The 14,465-nt window shown below is 50.6% G+C and overlaps 7 protein-coding genes across 7 annotated transcripts; 5 read left to right on the forward strand and 2 right to left on the reverse strand.

The window, feature by feature from the left end:
* Nucleotides 1–1,192: 1,192 nt before the first annotated feature.
* AUEXF2481DRAFT_27646 (uncharacterized protein) lies at nt 1,193–3,007 on the forward strand (the record flags this gene model as incomplete). Its single annotated transcript, XM_013490339.1, has 1 exon — nt 1,193–3,007. One exon carries the CDS (start codon nt 1,193–1,195, stop codon nt 3,005–3,007), a length of 1,815 nt encoding a protein of 604 aa, XP_013345793.1.
* A 117-nt stretch (nt 3,008–3,124) lies between these two features.
* Nucleotides 3,125–4,140, reverse strand: AUEXF2481DRAFT_27647 (uncharacterized protein; the record flags this gene model as incomplete). Its single annotated transcript, XM_013490340.1, has 2 exons — nt 3,125–4,015; nt 4,075–4,140. 2 exons carry the CDS (start codon nt 4,138–4,140, stop codon nt 3,125–3,127), a joined length of 957 nt encoding a protein of 318 aa, XP_013345794.1.
* A 1,235-nt stretch (nt 4,141–5,375) lies between these two features.
* On the forward strand, nt 5,376–7,002 carry AUEXF2481DRAFT_27648 (glycoside hydrolase family 72 protein; the record flags this gene model as incomplete). The annotated part of the gene is made up of 3 exons (XM_013490341.1): nt 5,376–5,384; nt 5,447–5,583; nt 5,640–7,002. 3 exons carry the CDS (start codon nt 5,376–5,378, stop codon nt 7,000–7,002), a joined length of 1,509 nt encoding a protein of 502 aa, XP_013345795.1.
* A 734-nt stretch (nt 7,003–7,736) lies between these two features.
* AUEXF2481DRAFT_27649 (uncharacterized protein) lies at nt 7,737–8,995 on the forward strand (the record flags this gene model as incomplete). Its single annotated transcript, XM_013490342.1, has 3 exons — nt 7,737–7,774; nt 7,806–8,639; nt 8,698–8,995. 3 exons carry the CDS (start codon nt 7,737–7,739, stop codon nt 8,993–8,995), a joined length of 1,170 nt encoding a protein of 389 aa, XP_013345796.1.
* Nucleotides 8,996–9,684: 689 nt separating this feature from the next.
* On the reverse strand, nt 9,685–10,764 carry AUEXF2481DRAFT_27650 (uncharacterized protein; the record flags this gene model as incomplete). The annotated part of the gene is made up of 1 exon (XM_013490343.1): nt 9,685–10,764. The coding sequence occupies one exon, from the start codon at nt 10,762–10,764 to the stop codon at nt 9,685–9,687; it is 1,080 nt and encodes a 359-aa protein (XP_013345797.1).
* A 226-nt stretch (nt 10,765–10,990) lies between these two features.
* Nucleotides 10,991–12,382, forward strand: AUEXF2481DRAFT_596363 (uncharacterized protein). Its single transcript, XM_013490602.1, has 3 exons — nt 10,991–11,310; nt 11,418–12,297; nt 12,357–12,382. Exons 1-2 carry the CDS (start codon nt 11,216–11,218, stop codon nt 12,079–12,081), a joined length of 759 nt encoding a protein of 252 aa, XP_013346056.1. The 5' UTR covers nt 10,991–11,215; the 3' UTR covers nt 12,082–12,297; nt 12,357–12,382.
* On the forward strand, nt 12,351–13,756 carry AUEXF2481DRAFT_596397 (uncharacterized protein). Its single transcript, XM_013490603.1, has one exon. The coding sequence runs from the start codon at nt 12,624–12,626 to the stop codon at nt 13,590–13,592; it is 969 nt and encodes a 322-aa protein (XP_013346057.1). The 5' UTR covers nt 12,351–12,623; the 3' UTR covers nt 13,593–13,756.
* The last annotated feature ends 709 nt before the right edge of the window (nt 13,757–14,465 follow it).

Below are 14,465 nucleotides of genomic sequence, written 5' to 3' on the forward strand. Positions count from 1 at the left end.
CAACTCGCTCACCAAAGCAAGTGAGTTGTTTCCTTTGCTGGTGACCTCGATTTTCCGAATCCGGCTGCTATGCAAGCCTTGAGAAACTTCTGGTCACAGACCTGCTATGTGCAGACTAGACGCACAAGTCTACTATTGGTTCCAAGCCTACGGTCTAGTAGGACAATCCAGTTGTCTGCAATTGAGTAGCAGTAAAGGTTCGATTCATCATCACTTCTTGGAACCGTCTCAATCGAGTCTAGCTTCACTTTCACTTCCAATGTCATAATCCCATAGCTTCACCTCCTTATCAAGAGACAAGTCCTGTGGCTCACAGGCACTCGTCAAACCTCTCCAAAGTCTAGCATAAATAGAATCCAGGGGCTGTGAGTTCGACTCACAGCGTTGGTTGGTCGCGATTATGACTTTGGTTGCAAAGATGTTTCCCTGATTAAGTTCCGGTTTTTTTGCTGGTGTTGGGCGTGTTTTGTTTTCTTGTCGTACGCGCAGGTCTTTGGGGCATCTATCTTGAAGGGTATCACCGATTGTTTGAGAGCTCAATCATCACCAGCTATCGCCTAAAGCAAACCCTGTCGGACGTTGTGACATCTGCCTCCCAGCTCGAGGACCTCGATCCTGCAACATGTACGGAACACAGATCGAAATCTCTCCAGAACCGTGCAATGGACCGCCTTCTACTCAAATGCAGAACTTTACTTTTCCATTAGCTCTCCAGATAGCCTGAGCTGGATTGTCTCCTCAGCGCATCACGCTGCGAGTATGCTCCAGCCGTGCATACTAACAGCCAAGTACTGCAGGAGACTACGCCAGAAGAACCAAGATACTGAGACTCTAATAGCACAGCTCTGGAAGAAGCCAGAATGTCTCAGAGACTTTCAGAGTACAACAAAGAGTTCGAGTATTCAAAAACCTTGAATCACAAGGGTGAAATGTCTCATCCACTCCAGGCTTTGACCCTCCATGAACGCAGAATATCCAGTAAGACAACGATAGAAGCAGCAATATAGAGCGGCATGTTTGCTGGCGGACTTGTGAATGGAATGTGGCAGAATTGTCTTGGTCTCAGACCGTGTTGTACTTCTCCAACACTTCTCGGCCTCTTGACGTGGAATGACGAGCTTCCCTCTATTCATATACTGCTTCTTGTTCGCTGGTCAGAAGTTTGTTTCGTGAGCAAGACCATAACCCAGTCATGGCAAAGGTTGGACTGCTATCAGCATGGGAAAGTGCACCGGATATCTTGAGAACAGAGGATCTCCAGCAACATCGACACGTACGCCCTCATTCTGAATCAACTCCGCGTCCCGATTCTGGTGCAAATCATCATGGTAGAAGATACTGCCAGCAGTCAGAAGTTCGGATGTATAAAGACGATCCCAGTCGAAGAAGAGCCGACCAAGTTAGGACCCATCTGAGAGGGGCTCTCCGAACACCGCAACATCTTTTGAATACCGATGGCGCACAAGATCCGCCATACCCTGTGACTCCTCCGCCCCAGAGACTCGACACTGTTCCGCCACAGATTGGCTACAGAGCACCAACACCTTTACCAACTCTTCCGGCCTCCAATGTGCCACCCTCAATCCAGAAACTAGACAACAAACCACCTCGTTTGCTGCGAACCCAGCGGCGATGTGTCCACAATCTCGACGGGTCATTGCCGGCGCTCAGTATATCAGCACTGGCATCTGGCTCAATTCTGCTAGTTTCTGCCATCTTGTTTGTTCGAAGTGTGATGGTGGGTACCCCTCATGGAATTGTTGGAAGATCTGCACTAGTAGTGTTCTTCGCCCTCTCCGTGGCAGCTTTCATCGTCTCCTTTGGTTTGATATTGGGTGTCTTATGCCGCAGGGCACGTGCGACAAAGACCGCCGCTGTCAGGGCCCAAGTCAGACAAGAGATTGAGTTGGGAGAGACCAGATCGCGTGCTAGCGAGGGTGGATTGCCGATGTATGATATGCGTCGACGTAACGCGATCTGCGAGCGTCGCGATGAGCCAGAGGTGGTATCTGGTGTATGGCCAACGATTTATCGTTCTCCTCAGGATGCCGGTGGGATCATCAATCGTCCAAACGCACCGCCCGTCCGAGTTGCTTCGCGACACCTGTCAAGAGTGCCATTCTCAAGACCTGCAACTCCACACCCCAAACCGCCATTGTCACCACTTATGCCACCTGTGCCTAGCACACCACCACCACCGATCCCAAACCGCAATCCTGCACGACTTTTCACAGCTGTCAAGGCCGTTCATGGCCACACCAACGCGGATGCACTGAGCATGACTGTCCAGCCGAGCCCAGAATCCGGCGTCTCTCCTCGAACTGTACCAGTGAAGTCAACACCACAGATCGACCACAATGGCACTGTTTCTGGTCGCTCAACGCAGATGTTCAACCAGCACATGCTCACAGCTGGTACACGCGAGCTGCAAGCATATCTGGATGCGTCGCCAACCTCCAGCTTGAACACACTTGCAGCTTACCGGCACAGCGACAATGGTTCAACTTCGACTCAGGCCATCATGAGTGACGACCGTAGTGTGTACAGCGATGATCACGGTCCAATCGACGATGATGAGAGCTATGTAGGTGAAGCCTCGGTGTTAAGTATGCGAAAAGTCGGCAAGGCTCGTGAGTGTTACATCCCAGCCGCGAAGAGCAATATGTCTGCAACCAAGTCCCCCAAGGCCAAGAAGAAGCGGCGATCAAATCTCAAGGTCTTCACTGAGATCGCAAATCTCGAGGGTGAGAAGGGCAAACCTCAGAAGCATCAAAGGGTGCTGAGTCCATTGCCAAGTGCACCTATGCTGCTCTCTGAGCAGAGGAACAAGTCAAGTCAGCTGTCTCCAGTCAGGCGACGCCACAGTCTGAGTCCAAAGAAGCTGTCATCTGTTGTCAAGCCAAAAGCGGTTGGGTTGGGAATAAGAATGGGTAGAGACAAAGGGAAGGAAAATGTAGATCCTGGCCGAGCAGAGGTGGAAACATGGAGCGCTCTAGGCGACGTCTGATTGTCGGCCGTCGATAAGGTGACAACGGTGACACTAGATGATTGCCTTCCATCTCAGTATAATAAAAAAGGAGGCTCGAGCATTAGACAGTTCCCACGTTTTAACAAGATTACGCTTTCAATCGCTCCAACCTTCAATCTCAAACTCATGCTGCTCGAAGTCGCCGTCTGTCGGACGGCCAAGCTCATCGTAGAGGGTCTTCTCAACATAAGTGACTTTTCCATCGTGGTCAACAAGGATGACCGTCTGCTTCTGCGTACCGTAGCCTCCATTATTAGTCTTCGCACTGCGACCTACATCGGCTGCAGCAATCTCATCAGCAGAAGCATCGTCTAGCTCTTCTCCACCAATACGTGGAATGAAGATGCTGTTGCGAAGCTGGTAAACATATGTTTCCCAGTCTTGACCGTGCTTGCGACGAGGTAATGTATCTTGACTCAAGACCTCAAATAATGCTTTGAGTAAATCTTGCTTACTCGATCTCGCCGCGCTCTGCTTTTCAATAGCGGACTGTAATCTCCTTTCGCCCTCGACAACCTTAGGCCACGTCCTGTCGCCAAAATAAGAATTGCTGAGACCTTGAATTTCGCCAGGCTTGCCGCAGATCCAGGTAGTAGCAGAGGCGTCCGCGGTGCGATTTGAGATGATAGCAAGGCCTTTGCCTTTTGCCGAGCAAATATCTGCCTTGCGTAACCTACCGAAGACAAGACTGAAGCCTCCGACATCACCTACACCAACGTCTTCAACCATGTGTCGTGCAAACTCCTCCGAAGACTGCGTACTACCAGGAGGCAGTGTGAGGAACGCCTTTGGTAATCCTCCTCGAGACTTGACGCCGTAGATTTGTGTGTCGGCCTCGCGAAAATTGGTCAGACAGGCCAGGCGACCCTGCTTGGTGAGACCTAGCCAGGTGCCTTGCTCGGGACGTTGCAGATCACGACCTCCGACAACATGTTCATTAGGCGATGGCCAGAAGTCGGCTTTTGCAGTTGGCCGAGTGAGGAACTCCTATAGTCGTGGTATCATTAGTCGGCCAGTAATGGCCAGCACGATTTGGGCATAATTACATCGCGATTGTTCAGCAGAATGAAAGGGTATTCGTCATGAGCTGTCGTAAGCAAAGCGATACACATATTGCAAGCTTGCGATGGCAGTTTTCAAGGTTTGGTATAAGGTTGTAATCACCTTGATATCTTGTTTGTAGTTGACAGTAGAACTGCAAGCTGCCGCATGTCCGTCAAAGGTGGCTGGTCAGCGAGCGCATGACGTTGCCGCAGACATCCGTGCCGAGCGCCCAGCTTGCGACAAGTCTGACAAGACCGATTGCATGAGCTTGACTATGAACTGATACAACATGTCAAGAGATGCCTCAAATCATGTATGGGAAGCAGAAAAACAGTCGTGCCTTCGATCAAGATCCACACAGTGTCTAGAAAGTTGATAATATGGACCAACTCGAGACTTCATGAAAACAGCGCTCTTTAATAGCAGGCCGGCACCCGTCTTGTGTCCGACGAGGGCTTGATTTGCATGTGGTACAACGTTGATGCGATGCTATGCCATGCATGCTTAGTGCTGAAGCTTGAACGATATCTTGCTTATGTCGACGTCAAACAGTGGATATGCAGCAGCCCTTTCTGAGTGATGACTGCAATGATTGCGAATCTCACAGTGGTCGTCTGCTCTCGTCCGCGGTGTGCCTCAAGTCGGCTGCACCACACTATTTCCGCCAGTTTATAGCTTTGACGAGCCTCATCCACTCCCAAACTATTTTGGCGATGATGATTCGCTGCTTGAGCAACCGGATTCCCAGAAGGATCGTCGTTGTCGATTGTCTCCAAGATGGTGCTCGGACCGACTCTTTTTCTGACACGATTTCCAAAATTAAACATCAAACACGAACATTCGTATCGCAACCAGCAGCGAAAGACTTGTTGACAGCGGTCATTGTTTATCAATCAAGCGAAAAGCAGCAGTGTCGAGGCGAGGAATCAACAGGACATGGCCATCGCAGGTCGTACAGAATATCGAGAAATAAATTTTTTAATGGAGATCCGAATGTAGGGCTCATACAATCTGTCTTAGGATGAAATGTAAAAGCGGCACCTATCAATCCTGACATGCCTAATCTCCCGTCCATTCAGAAAGGCGTTTAGTCTCCATTTCTCCAAGAGGCGCCGCGGCTAGTCGGATACTTCAAGCACCCTCGTACTCCCACTTTTTCTCAAGAATATCAAGGTTTTGGTTCACGTTTGCTGTGTTGGCTTGGTGAAGGCTGAGAACTCTTCTACTCTTATAATCGCTCTTTCCTCCGATATTTGCTACACGCTCGCTCACGAATCATCTTCTCACATTCCTCAACATCATCATGAAGACTGTAATTACCATCAGGGCGCAATGCCACAATAGACAAGACGCGTATGCTAACTCTAAATCCAGACATCTGTTCCGGGCGCCACTCTGGCAGTGGCCTCGCTCTTCTCATCCTTTGCAGCAGCAGTTCAGCCTCTTAATGTCAATGGCGCGAACTTCGTCACCAAGTCAAGTGGAAATCGCTTCTCTATCGTCGGTGTTGAGTAAGCATTGAACATGACGCAATATTCGTCAAGGCGCGTTTTTAACGGTGCTTCAGCTACCAGCCCGGCGGCTCCTCCGGTGTCAGCGCCACTAGCGATCCTTTGAGCGATGGCAATGCTTGCTTGAGAGATGCCATTCTCATGCAGCGCCTCGGTGTCAACACTATCAGAGTTTACAACTTGATCGCCGACCTCAACCATGACGAATGTGCATCTATCTTCAACGCTGCGGGTATCTACATGCTCCTCGATGTCAACAACGGAAACCTCGGATCATACATCGACCGCACCGCGCCCTGGACGACTTACACCAACCAGTACCTTACCCATGTCTTTAGCATTATTGAGGCCTTTGCACCTTACCCCAACCTTCTCGGCTTCTTCTCTGGTAACGAGATCATCAACGAGGAGAGTGCTGTCAATGCGCCTGCTTATATCCGCGCGGTCACCCGCGACATGAAAGACTACATCGCCAAGAACGTCGACAGAGAGATTGGCGTTGGTTACTCGGCCGCTGATGTTGCCGTATCCCTCAGCGACACTTGGGAGTACCTTGGCTGCGAATTGTCCAACTCGACATCCTCCAAGATTGACTTCTTCGGCCTCAACGATTACGAGTTCTGCGGAGACGCGACATTCGAGTCATCCGGCTACAACAAGTTGGTGCAACAATTCGGCAACACCAGCATTCCCGTCTTCTTCTCCGAATACGGATGCAATCTCGTCAAGCCCCGCCATTTCACCGAAGTCCCGATTCTCTATGGCGAGCAGATGAGTGTCATGTCGGGTGGTCTTGTGTACGAGTACAGCGAGGGTATCAACGACTACGGCCTTGTCAACATCACGAGTGCCGACGAGATCACTCTCCGCGAAGACTACGGCTTCCTGGCCACCCAGTACGCCAAGCTTGACGAGAGCCTCCTCACTTCCGCCAACACCACTGCTACTGGTCGTACCGCTCCTGCATGCGATCCCGATCTCATCACCGAGAGCTCTTTCTACCGCAGCTGGGACCTTCCCGCCCGTCCCGACGGTGTCGACGACCTGATCAACAACGGCATCTCCAACGCCAACCAGGGAAAGACTGTATCTGTTACCAAGACCGCTATGCCTGCCACTGTCTACGACTACAACGGCGACCAGGTCAACAACCTCGAGCTCACTATTCTTGACGAGCAGGACAGCAACCGCCCTGGTCTTGCCGGAAACTACACTCCTTCTACACCTACTGGAACTGCCTCAGCTACTGGTAGCCAGAGCACCAGCGGTAGCTCCAGTGCCACCCGCAGCAGCTCTAGATCTGCCTCTGCCACTGGCTCTCAGGCTGCAGCCACTAGCTCAGGTGCCGCGGTGCCTATGATCGCCACTTCCGGTGCTGCAACCTTCGGTGCCTTCCTCGCCTCTCTCTTTTTCTTGTAAACCAAGAATCTGCATTTTTCGCATTGAAGGAGAGGTGACGCAGGATCATCACCTTTTCTTCATCACATCATCACCTCATGTGTATCATAATATCTCAATTCTCGGTTGCTTCATGAGCTAGGATAGAAAGACCTGGACAATGACAGGTTTGGGCTTCGGCAGTCTTGTTTTCATACGTACAATACCACTTCTGCTTTGTTTACTCCACATCAATTGCCCGGCCTTGTTTTTCGTGTTTATTTTGTCTGTGTGTTGCAGAGCGCTTCTTCTTGTCCTTCTCACTTTCATTGCCCAGTCACAAGGCAGCATTCGTGTTGTTGGGGGGACCTGCAGAGAAAGAAAGTCACGCAGATTGATGTTTGTACCATCGATGTTGCTGAATGTTTCGTGAAGGAGAAATCCGATCTAACAATCTTGAGCTCTCAAGCTCTCAGTCTCGCACTCTTACGATCTGTTACAATCTCACGCTTTCGCACTTCCACCATCTCGCGCTCTCGGACTCCCGCGCTCTCAGACTCGCACTCTTACAATCTATCACGCTCTCGCACTCTCACGCTCTCGTCCTCCTGCACTCTCACGATCTCACGCTCTTGTATCCTCACGATCTCAAGCTGGCGGTCCCCGTTCGCACTGGACTCTCGTACAACCTATCTCTGCTGTGCAACAACGGCATCCTTTGAGCGCTCAAAAACCAAAATCGTCCCACCAGCGATGCAGCCATCTGAGAGGAAACCATGCGAGGCATGTGCCCGTCTGGAGAGGACAAAAGCATGTGCGGGGTGCCTATGCTCGCACTACTGTAGCAAGGAGTGTCAAATAATCGACCGGCCTACTCACCTTGCACTCTGCAAATCGTTCGCGCAATTCAAGTATCACCCACGTCCATCTGTACGCCGTGCGATCTACTTTCCTGCCCAAGGTTCGGAGCCCAAGTTTGTCTGGCTTGAAATGGACAAGCGATACGCCTACCGCCATCCCGACCTTGCAGCTATGCGAAAGACCTTTTTTGCCAACTCGAAAGACTACCTATGGCCTATTCCTGTCACTGAAGACCTTGTTCGCCTGAAGAGAGTTTCTCCTCAAATCATGCTGGGCTGCAGCTCCAGTCCTGCTTCTTTTGACGCGCCGCTCAATTCCTGTATCACGAAGTTGATTGGTGGCACATATCACAGCTGGAAAGGTTCTGTACTGGCTTATGGCTACTTTCAATCCGATCACGACGACGAAGAGCACACCGTCTGCACCGATCTCGATACCACGGGACTTACGCCTATCAACAACTGGTTTTTGGGGCGCCCTGAACCTGAGAGAAAGATGCTTGGTGCGTACATTCGCAGCGATAAGGATAAGCGCAAACATGGTTCTCAGTTCGGCCAAGCTATCATGACGCCTTCAGATGATTTCTCCAACGGAACCATGGGCTACGAATCTCAGCTCTCTAAGCTGTTCGGTATGCCTCTGGTTATCTTGACTCCGACACTCAAGCAGCTCGATGGAATCCAAGATCCTGATCGCAAGCAAGAAATGCGTCGCCAGATGCTTCAAAAATTCGGCAACACCATGGCCAGTCTCCTCTTGGTCGATATCGGTAATCGCAGAAGCTCTCCAGCGGAGCACTTTGGAAGAGTCCCTGAGCAGTATGTGGGCAATCGGTTGCGCTAAAACTCCTGAAAGCTAACGTTTCTCAATCAACAGCTTCCTCGCTCAAAACCTCGGAAGCACCGTAGTGGTCCGCAAAGATGGCAAGACCTTGACGCCAGCCTATCTCGAGGCCTTCTGCTCCTGGATTCACGAAGACCTTCTTCCCAAGTTTGCAGACGCTCACAATGAAATCATGTACGAGCTCGCCAAGGATCTCGATGACGACGACCCCAAGGCACACCGACGTGGATCAGACTTGTTCAAATTGAGGAAGAAGATGTGGGACCGTATCAGCAGAGCAAGATTCTATGCGTGGTGCAAGGACAAAGATTTGAAGTTGGTGCATAACTAGATCCTGGGATGGGAGGCTCTCATCAAGACTTGGCTTTCACTAGTCAGAGATTCTGCGAATCCTGGAAAGAGCTGGAGCGTACATCATTGGATCTACAAAGGTGATGAGAAGCGTGGTCAGCGTTCGGTGGCTATAAAGCCGGAAGGACCTGCACATTCGGTTTGGTTCTTTGGCCAATTCTGTCTCGTTACTCATGCATGTTTGCTAAGTAAATACACTCATCGCACGCTTTATCAATCACGATCTTTTTCTCCACTCTTTGTTCATATCCAGTATAGCTTCAATTCTTTGTTTGGTCATCTGCTTCTAGGAGAATGTTCTGCCCTTCCTTGCTACCTATCTCAAGGCATACTGCACTTGGATCAGAGACGACTTGCGCACCTTGTTCTCCAGCACTCGTCAGCTCTGTGAACTCGAGCTGGCTAACGACAAGAAGTCGAAGGAGGAAAGAAGACTATATGTTTTGAAGCTGCGTGACAGCATTAGTGACAAGATCATTCGAGCACGCTTTTATGCTTGGTGCAAGGACAAGAGTCTTGATCTACCTCATCTTTGAGGCAGGAGCAGCTGACTTGCCTCATCGGGTCTGGAATGCCGTGAATCATGAGACCGAGATAGAAAGATGTAGGTGTAACTCAGGCGTAGACATTCATTAGTCGTTAGATCTATATTTTCAAGCGAGTCTGATATCAAGCATGCTCAGAGTTGCAGACAATGTCTATGACATGTGCATCTTCTTTGGTGACCTCAACCCAGCCTCCACTTTCCACGCGGATGATCTTACCATCCACGCAGATTCTTCTCCAGCGGCCGTCTTCTTGAGAGTCGTCGAAGGCTATCCTGAGGCCATCAATCTCTTCGTAACGGACTCGATCATCTTCGACATGTTTGCCTTTATTGTATGCCTCTGTCATGACCTTCATGACTTCATCGCCAGACATAGGACCGAATTGGATTAGTCTCAGCTTGCCATCAAGAGGTTTTGAAGCAGGTGAGATGGTAAAATTCTTTTCGAGATTCGAGACAAAGGTAGCAAGCACATATGCATGTTCTTTTTCGCTGAGCTCATGCCACTCTGACCCTCGCAAGACAGAGACTTGACCACGATATTTGTGTGGCGGTGAACCATCTTCGGGGTAGAGAGCTGCCTTGGCTGCCATTTGGAAGCGCTCGACGCCATGTTTGCGGTACTCGGCCGTGTCGCTATCGGCTACTAGGGATGCATGCATACCCCAGCTACACACCACGGCTCCCCATACCGTCGGGTTGCCATGGTGATCATAAAGCTCGGCTTCGCCGCTGCCTTCGTGAATGAGCAGTCTTGAGCCTGGAGAGAAGCTCGTTCGAAAGATCGACAAAGCCTTTGACTGTCCTTGCATCAATTTCGAGAGTTCCATACTATCATCTGCCGTGATACCCAACGAGTTTGCTAAAGCATTTCCAGTACCCAATGGCAGTAAAGTGATTTCGGGAGAAGCAAAGTCGGGGCCTCGTGGGGAGGTGAGGATGGCGTTGATTATGTCCACAACACCGCCATCTCCGCTGAGCAGTATAATTGAGAGCACAGCCCCTCTATTCGCGGCGGGTAAGAAGACGTCTTTTGTAAGTTCTGTGATGGTATTCTCAGATTTTGTGAAGTGCACAAAGAAGTGCTCGTCCTCCTTAAATCCGAGAGATTTGAATGTTTCGGTCAAATGTGATTCGTAAAAGGATTGTGCTTGACCCGTTCCTGAGCCTGTCGATACGACGACGTGACGAGCAGATGCCATTTCGCGAATTTCAGACTGCCTGTCTCAAGTGTGATAGAGAGATTATCTTGTCGTCAAGCAGGTTGGAACAGATCCGTCCTACTGTTCGTCGAGGTGCGAAGACAAATCAGAAAGAGGTCACGAGTGCTGCAGGTTGATGGCGGAGATATAGACGAGGGATCTAGACCAAGAGCAAGAGCAGGCAGGCGCTTACGTGAATTAATATCAAGAAGACGCAATGGTGTCAGACGGGGAAGGAGCGATAGCATAAAGTCGACATCATCATGCACAAGCAGCACAATTCGCGCCAAGCAAGACCGTCATACGCCTCGGATCAGTACGCCGCAAGCAAGTAGCTGCCTTCTGGACCCATTGACTTGACGATTCATGCATCTTGCGACGACACGTACAAGCTAGACGTCAGCGACTCGGGAAACGACACGCACTGCATGACCTACAAGTGCGACACAATATGGCTAGCGATCCCGACCGTGGCCTCTCTGGCTGGGGCATCTTCTTCCTTGTCGCTTTTGTCTTCATCGTCATAGGCGGATGTGCATGGATAATGTAAGTCTCGTATTCTCTCCTTAGCCATCTGCCGTTGCAGAGCAAGAGATGCTCTAGAGCTCGTCTACCTTATGCGCGACATATCCTTACTCGTGAACCCTCAATAGCTTCACGCAATACCGCGCCCGACGATTGGGCCTTCCCGCTCCCTCGCTCAACCCCTTCACACGCGGCCGACGACAACAAAATTCCTATGTCGCCCCCTCAGCAGCATCCGGAGGTATCGGCGGTTGGGTCAAGGACAAGATCGGCGCATTGAAGAGCAGTGTTGGTGGAGGTAGATCATCCGGAGGTGCATACGAGCCTAGTGGTGGGTACGGAAGAGGTGGTCACCGCGGCTTTGGTCCTCTGGATCCTGATGAAGCCTGGGATTCTCGTGTCGGCAACGAGGCAGACTACGGCGTCAATCGTGATGGTTACTACGAGGAGCATGACTTGGGCGCATCAGACATGCACTCGCCCTATGGTGGACATGGATATGGTGGAGGAAGTGTCGGTGTCGGAGGCATTGAAGAGACAAGAGGACGTGCTGCCAGTCGTCAACGCGAACTCGATTCAAGATACGATGAAGAGATGCACGACAACAACCCATTCGGCGATGACACTGCTGAGCGCAGTAGCTTGAAGAACAACGGCTCTCGTCCGACTGTCGACACAACCGTTGGCGCCTCGGCCCAGAAGCAACCGCATCACAAGAACCAACAGAGTCTTGGTGCTCAGACGGTCGATTCTCCCTCAGAGCGACGCAGCATCTTCCGCGAGGACATGTAATTGCTTTTACGACAATTCACGATAATTACGGCGCAACTTTGTTTCTGCTATTCGCCCTATTGCCTTGGATCTTATCTGTATTCGAAGATTTGGCCTTGCTTGAAATTCACTTTCTTTACCCGTGCCACTCATCACTTCGGCGCTTTGTTTTGATGAGTCTTCATTTGTTACACGCAAAGACACAGACATACTGTGGTTGAACTGCACTCTCAGAGGGTAAGTGAGACTCAGGAGTGAGCATTTTGAAGTCACAGGAACATTGACTAAACAGACAGACCAACACTACCAATCACTTCAAGTAATCAGACTTGATCACTTCTCCTCACGTGTACAGCATTTCACTATCTTGCCAAACAATACGCGGGCTCACACATCTTGACTTCCACCCTGCATCTACCTCTAGACCGACAACAATTACTCCCTCACCAACCTTCACAACAACCATATTTCTGCGCAGCTACAGCAGTCAGGCTCTTCTCACCTCTATGACCATCTAACAACAACTCCATCACTCTGATCATCCCGCTCCGCTTTACACCACAATGGCTCCTATCGACAACCAGTGCGCCATTTGTTCTAAGCCCGGCAAGCTTTGCGCCAGCTGCGAAAACGTTCACTACTGTGATTCTGTCTGCCAGAAGACCGACTGGAAGGTTCACAAGCTGCTCTGTCACACTTTCGAGGACTCACGCGAACCCCCTGGCCCAAACATGATGCGCGTCATCGTCTTTCCCTTCAACACCACAAAGCTCGAATTCCGCTGGCTGCCTATAAAGCCCGGCAAGACTCAGTGCCCTGACTTTGGCAGCTTCTTCGGCGTTGGAAGTATGCTTGGTGCCAACAAACCCGCACTGGTCGACTTCAGAAGCTTTGTACAAGACCCAAAGACTGGCGTACGACTGCATCACCGTATCACGGTCATGTTCCGCGATGGCTACAAGAACGACGGTTCCATCACCAGCATAGCCGTGCACAATCTGACCGGCGGTCCATGCATTTCGAAACTTGCTAGACCAGTCCTCGCTTACGGCAACATCGATTCCTTGGAGAACGAGGATGTCAAATGTACCAATCTAGATACCTCAGACCTCAACGTCATCAAAGACTGGTTTGCTCAAGGCTTCTACAAGTGCAAGAACGAGCAACTATACGCGGACAGGCTGAACGCAAACGACAATTTTCTGGACGCGACTGCCATGTTCGAAATGTCCCAGGATGTCGAGCGCGAGCTGTTGACAAGGGGACTGACCATGCCTACTAATCTCCAGAATCTTGGTCTCAAGGAGCGGCTCCAGGCAGTGGATGCCTTCAAAAAGGTATGGGATGCTAAGATCAAGGCTCGGGCCTCTAAAAAGCAGCAAAGCTTCTCGGCTTCTATGGATGCAGATGAGTTGGCTTGGAGGAAGGAAATGCAGACAAGCGGACGCATTACGAGTCAGAGCAGTGACTACACAGATCACTTGAAGCGCCAGACCCGGCTTCCTGAAGAATATCGCCCTCGGGAGAAGTAGGCACTCTGTCAGCGGTCTTCCTGGTGATGTTGCAATCACGTCGTGGACTTCAATGGAGACCGTGTGGTAAAGTCAGCTCCCAGAGATCTCTAATGAATATTGAGATCATATTGTTGACTGAAGCGGGAGCGACATTTCGAGATCAGGGCAAGCTATGCGAGGATGGGATGATGGAAAGAAACAAATAGCATATCGAGGGGCGCACAATATGCAAGCAATGGGAGAGGCAAGACCGGCGTGGTACCCTCTCAGCATATCCAATATCTTGGGTCTTTTCAAAACAAGGTCAGACAGCAGGTAGTCGACTTCTTAGTTCTCAAGCTTTTCCCATGTGTCTCTTCCCTTCCACGTCTTTTTGTTTCAACGCGTCACTCTCACACTACGTCCCTTCCTCATATGACTTCCTGCCAGCTCCCCATCAGAGTCGGTCGTTCTTTCCATCTTCTCAACTTTGCACACCACGATGCAAGCTATCAACAGTAACTGCGCCGTCTGCGGTAAAGCTGGCGCTCAATGAAGCCAGTGCCACAACATCTACTATTACAGCAAAGACTGCCAGAAGAAAGATTGGCCAATCCACAAGTTGCTCTGCAAGTCCTTCCCCGATTGGACCGTCCCACCCTTGCCAGATAGAACACATCATGTTCTTTGCGAGCAGCGAGGATCGTCCTATTTTCGGCTGGGCTCCCATTGAAACCAACAAAGAGGGCATTGAGTTGAACAGGAGGATTGCAAGTACAAGGCAGCATGGGAAGCCAAGCACGATGCAGTCAAGGTGGAGACTGTGCCTGAGACGCCATCTCTTCCTGACCATCGCAAGGACTTGAGTGATGAGGAGAGGGCTTGGGGGAAAGAAATGTGGGCCAGTGGTCG

This window comes from Aureobasidium subglaciale, assembly GCF_000721755.1.
Source record: "Aureobasidium subglaciale EXF-2481 unplaced genomic scaffold scaffold_5, whole genome shotgun sequence".
Classification (NCBI taxonomy): Eukaryota; Fungi; Ascomycota; class Dothideomycetes; order Dothideales; family Saccotheciaceae; genus Aureobasidium; species Aureobasidium subglaciale.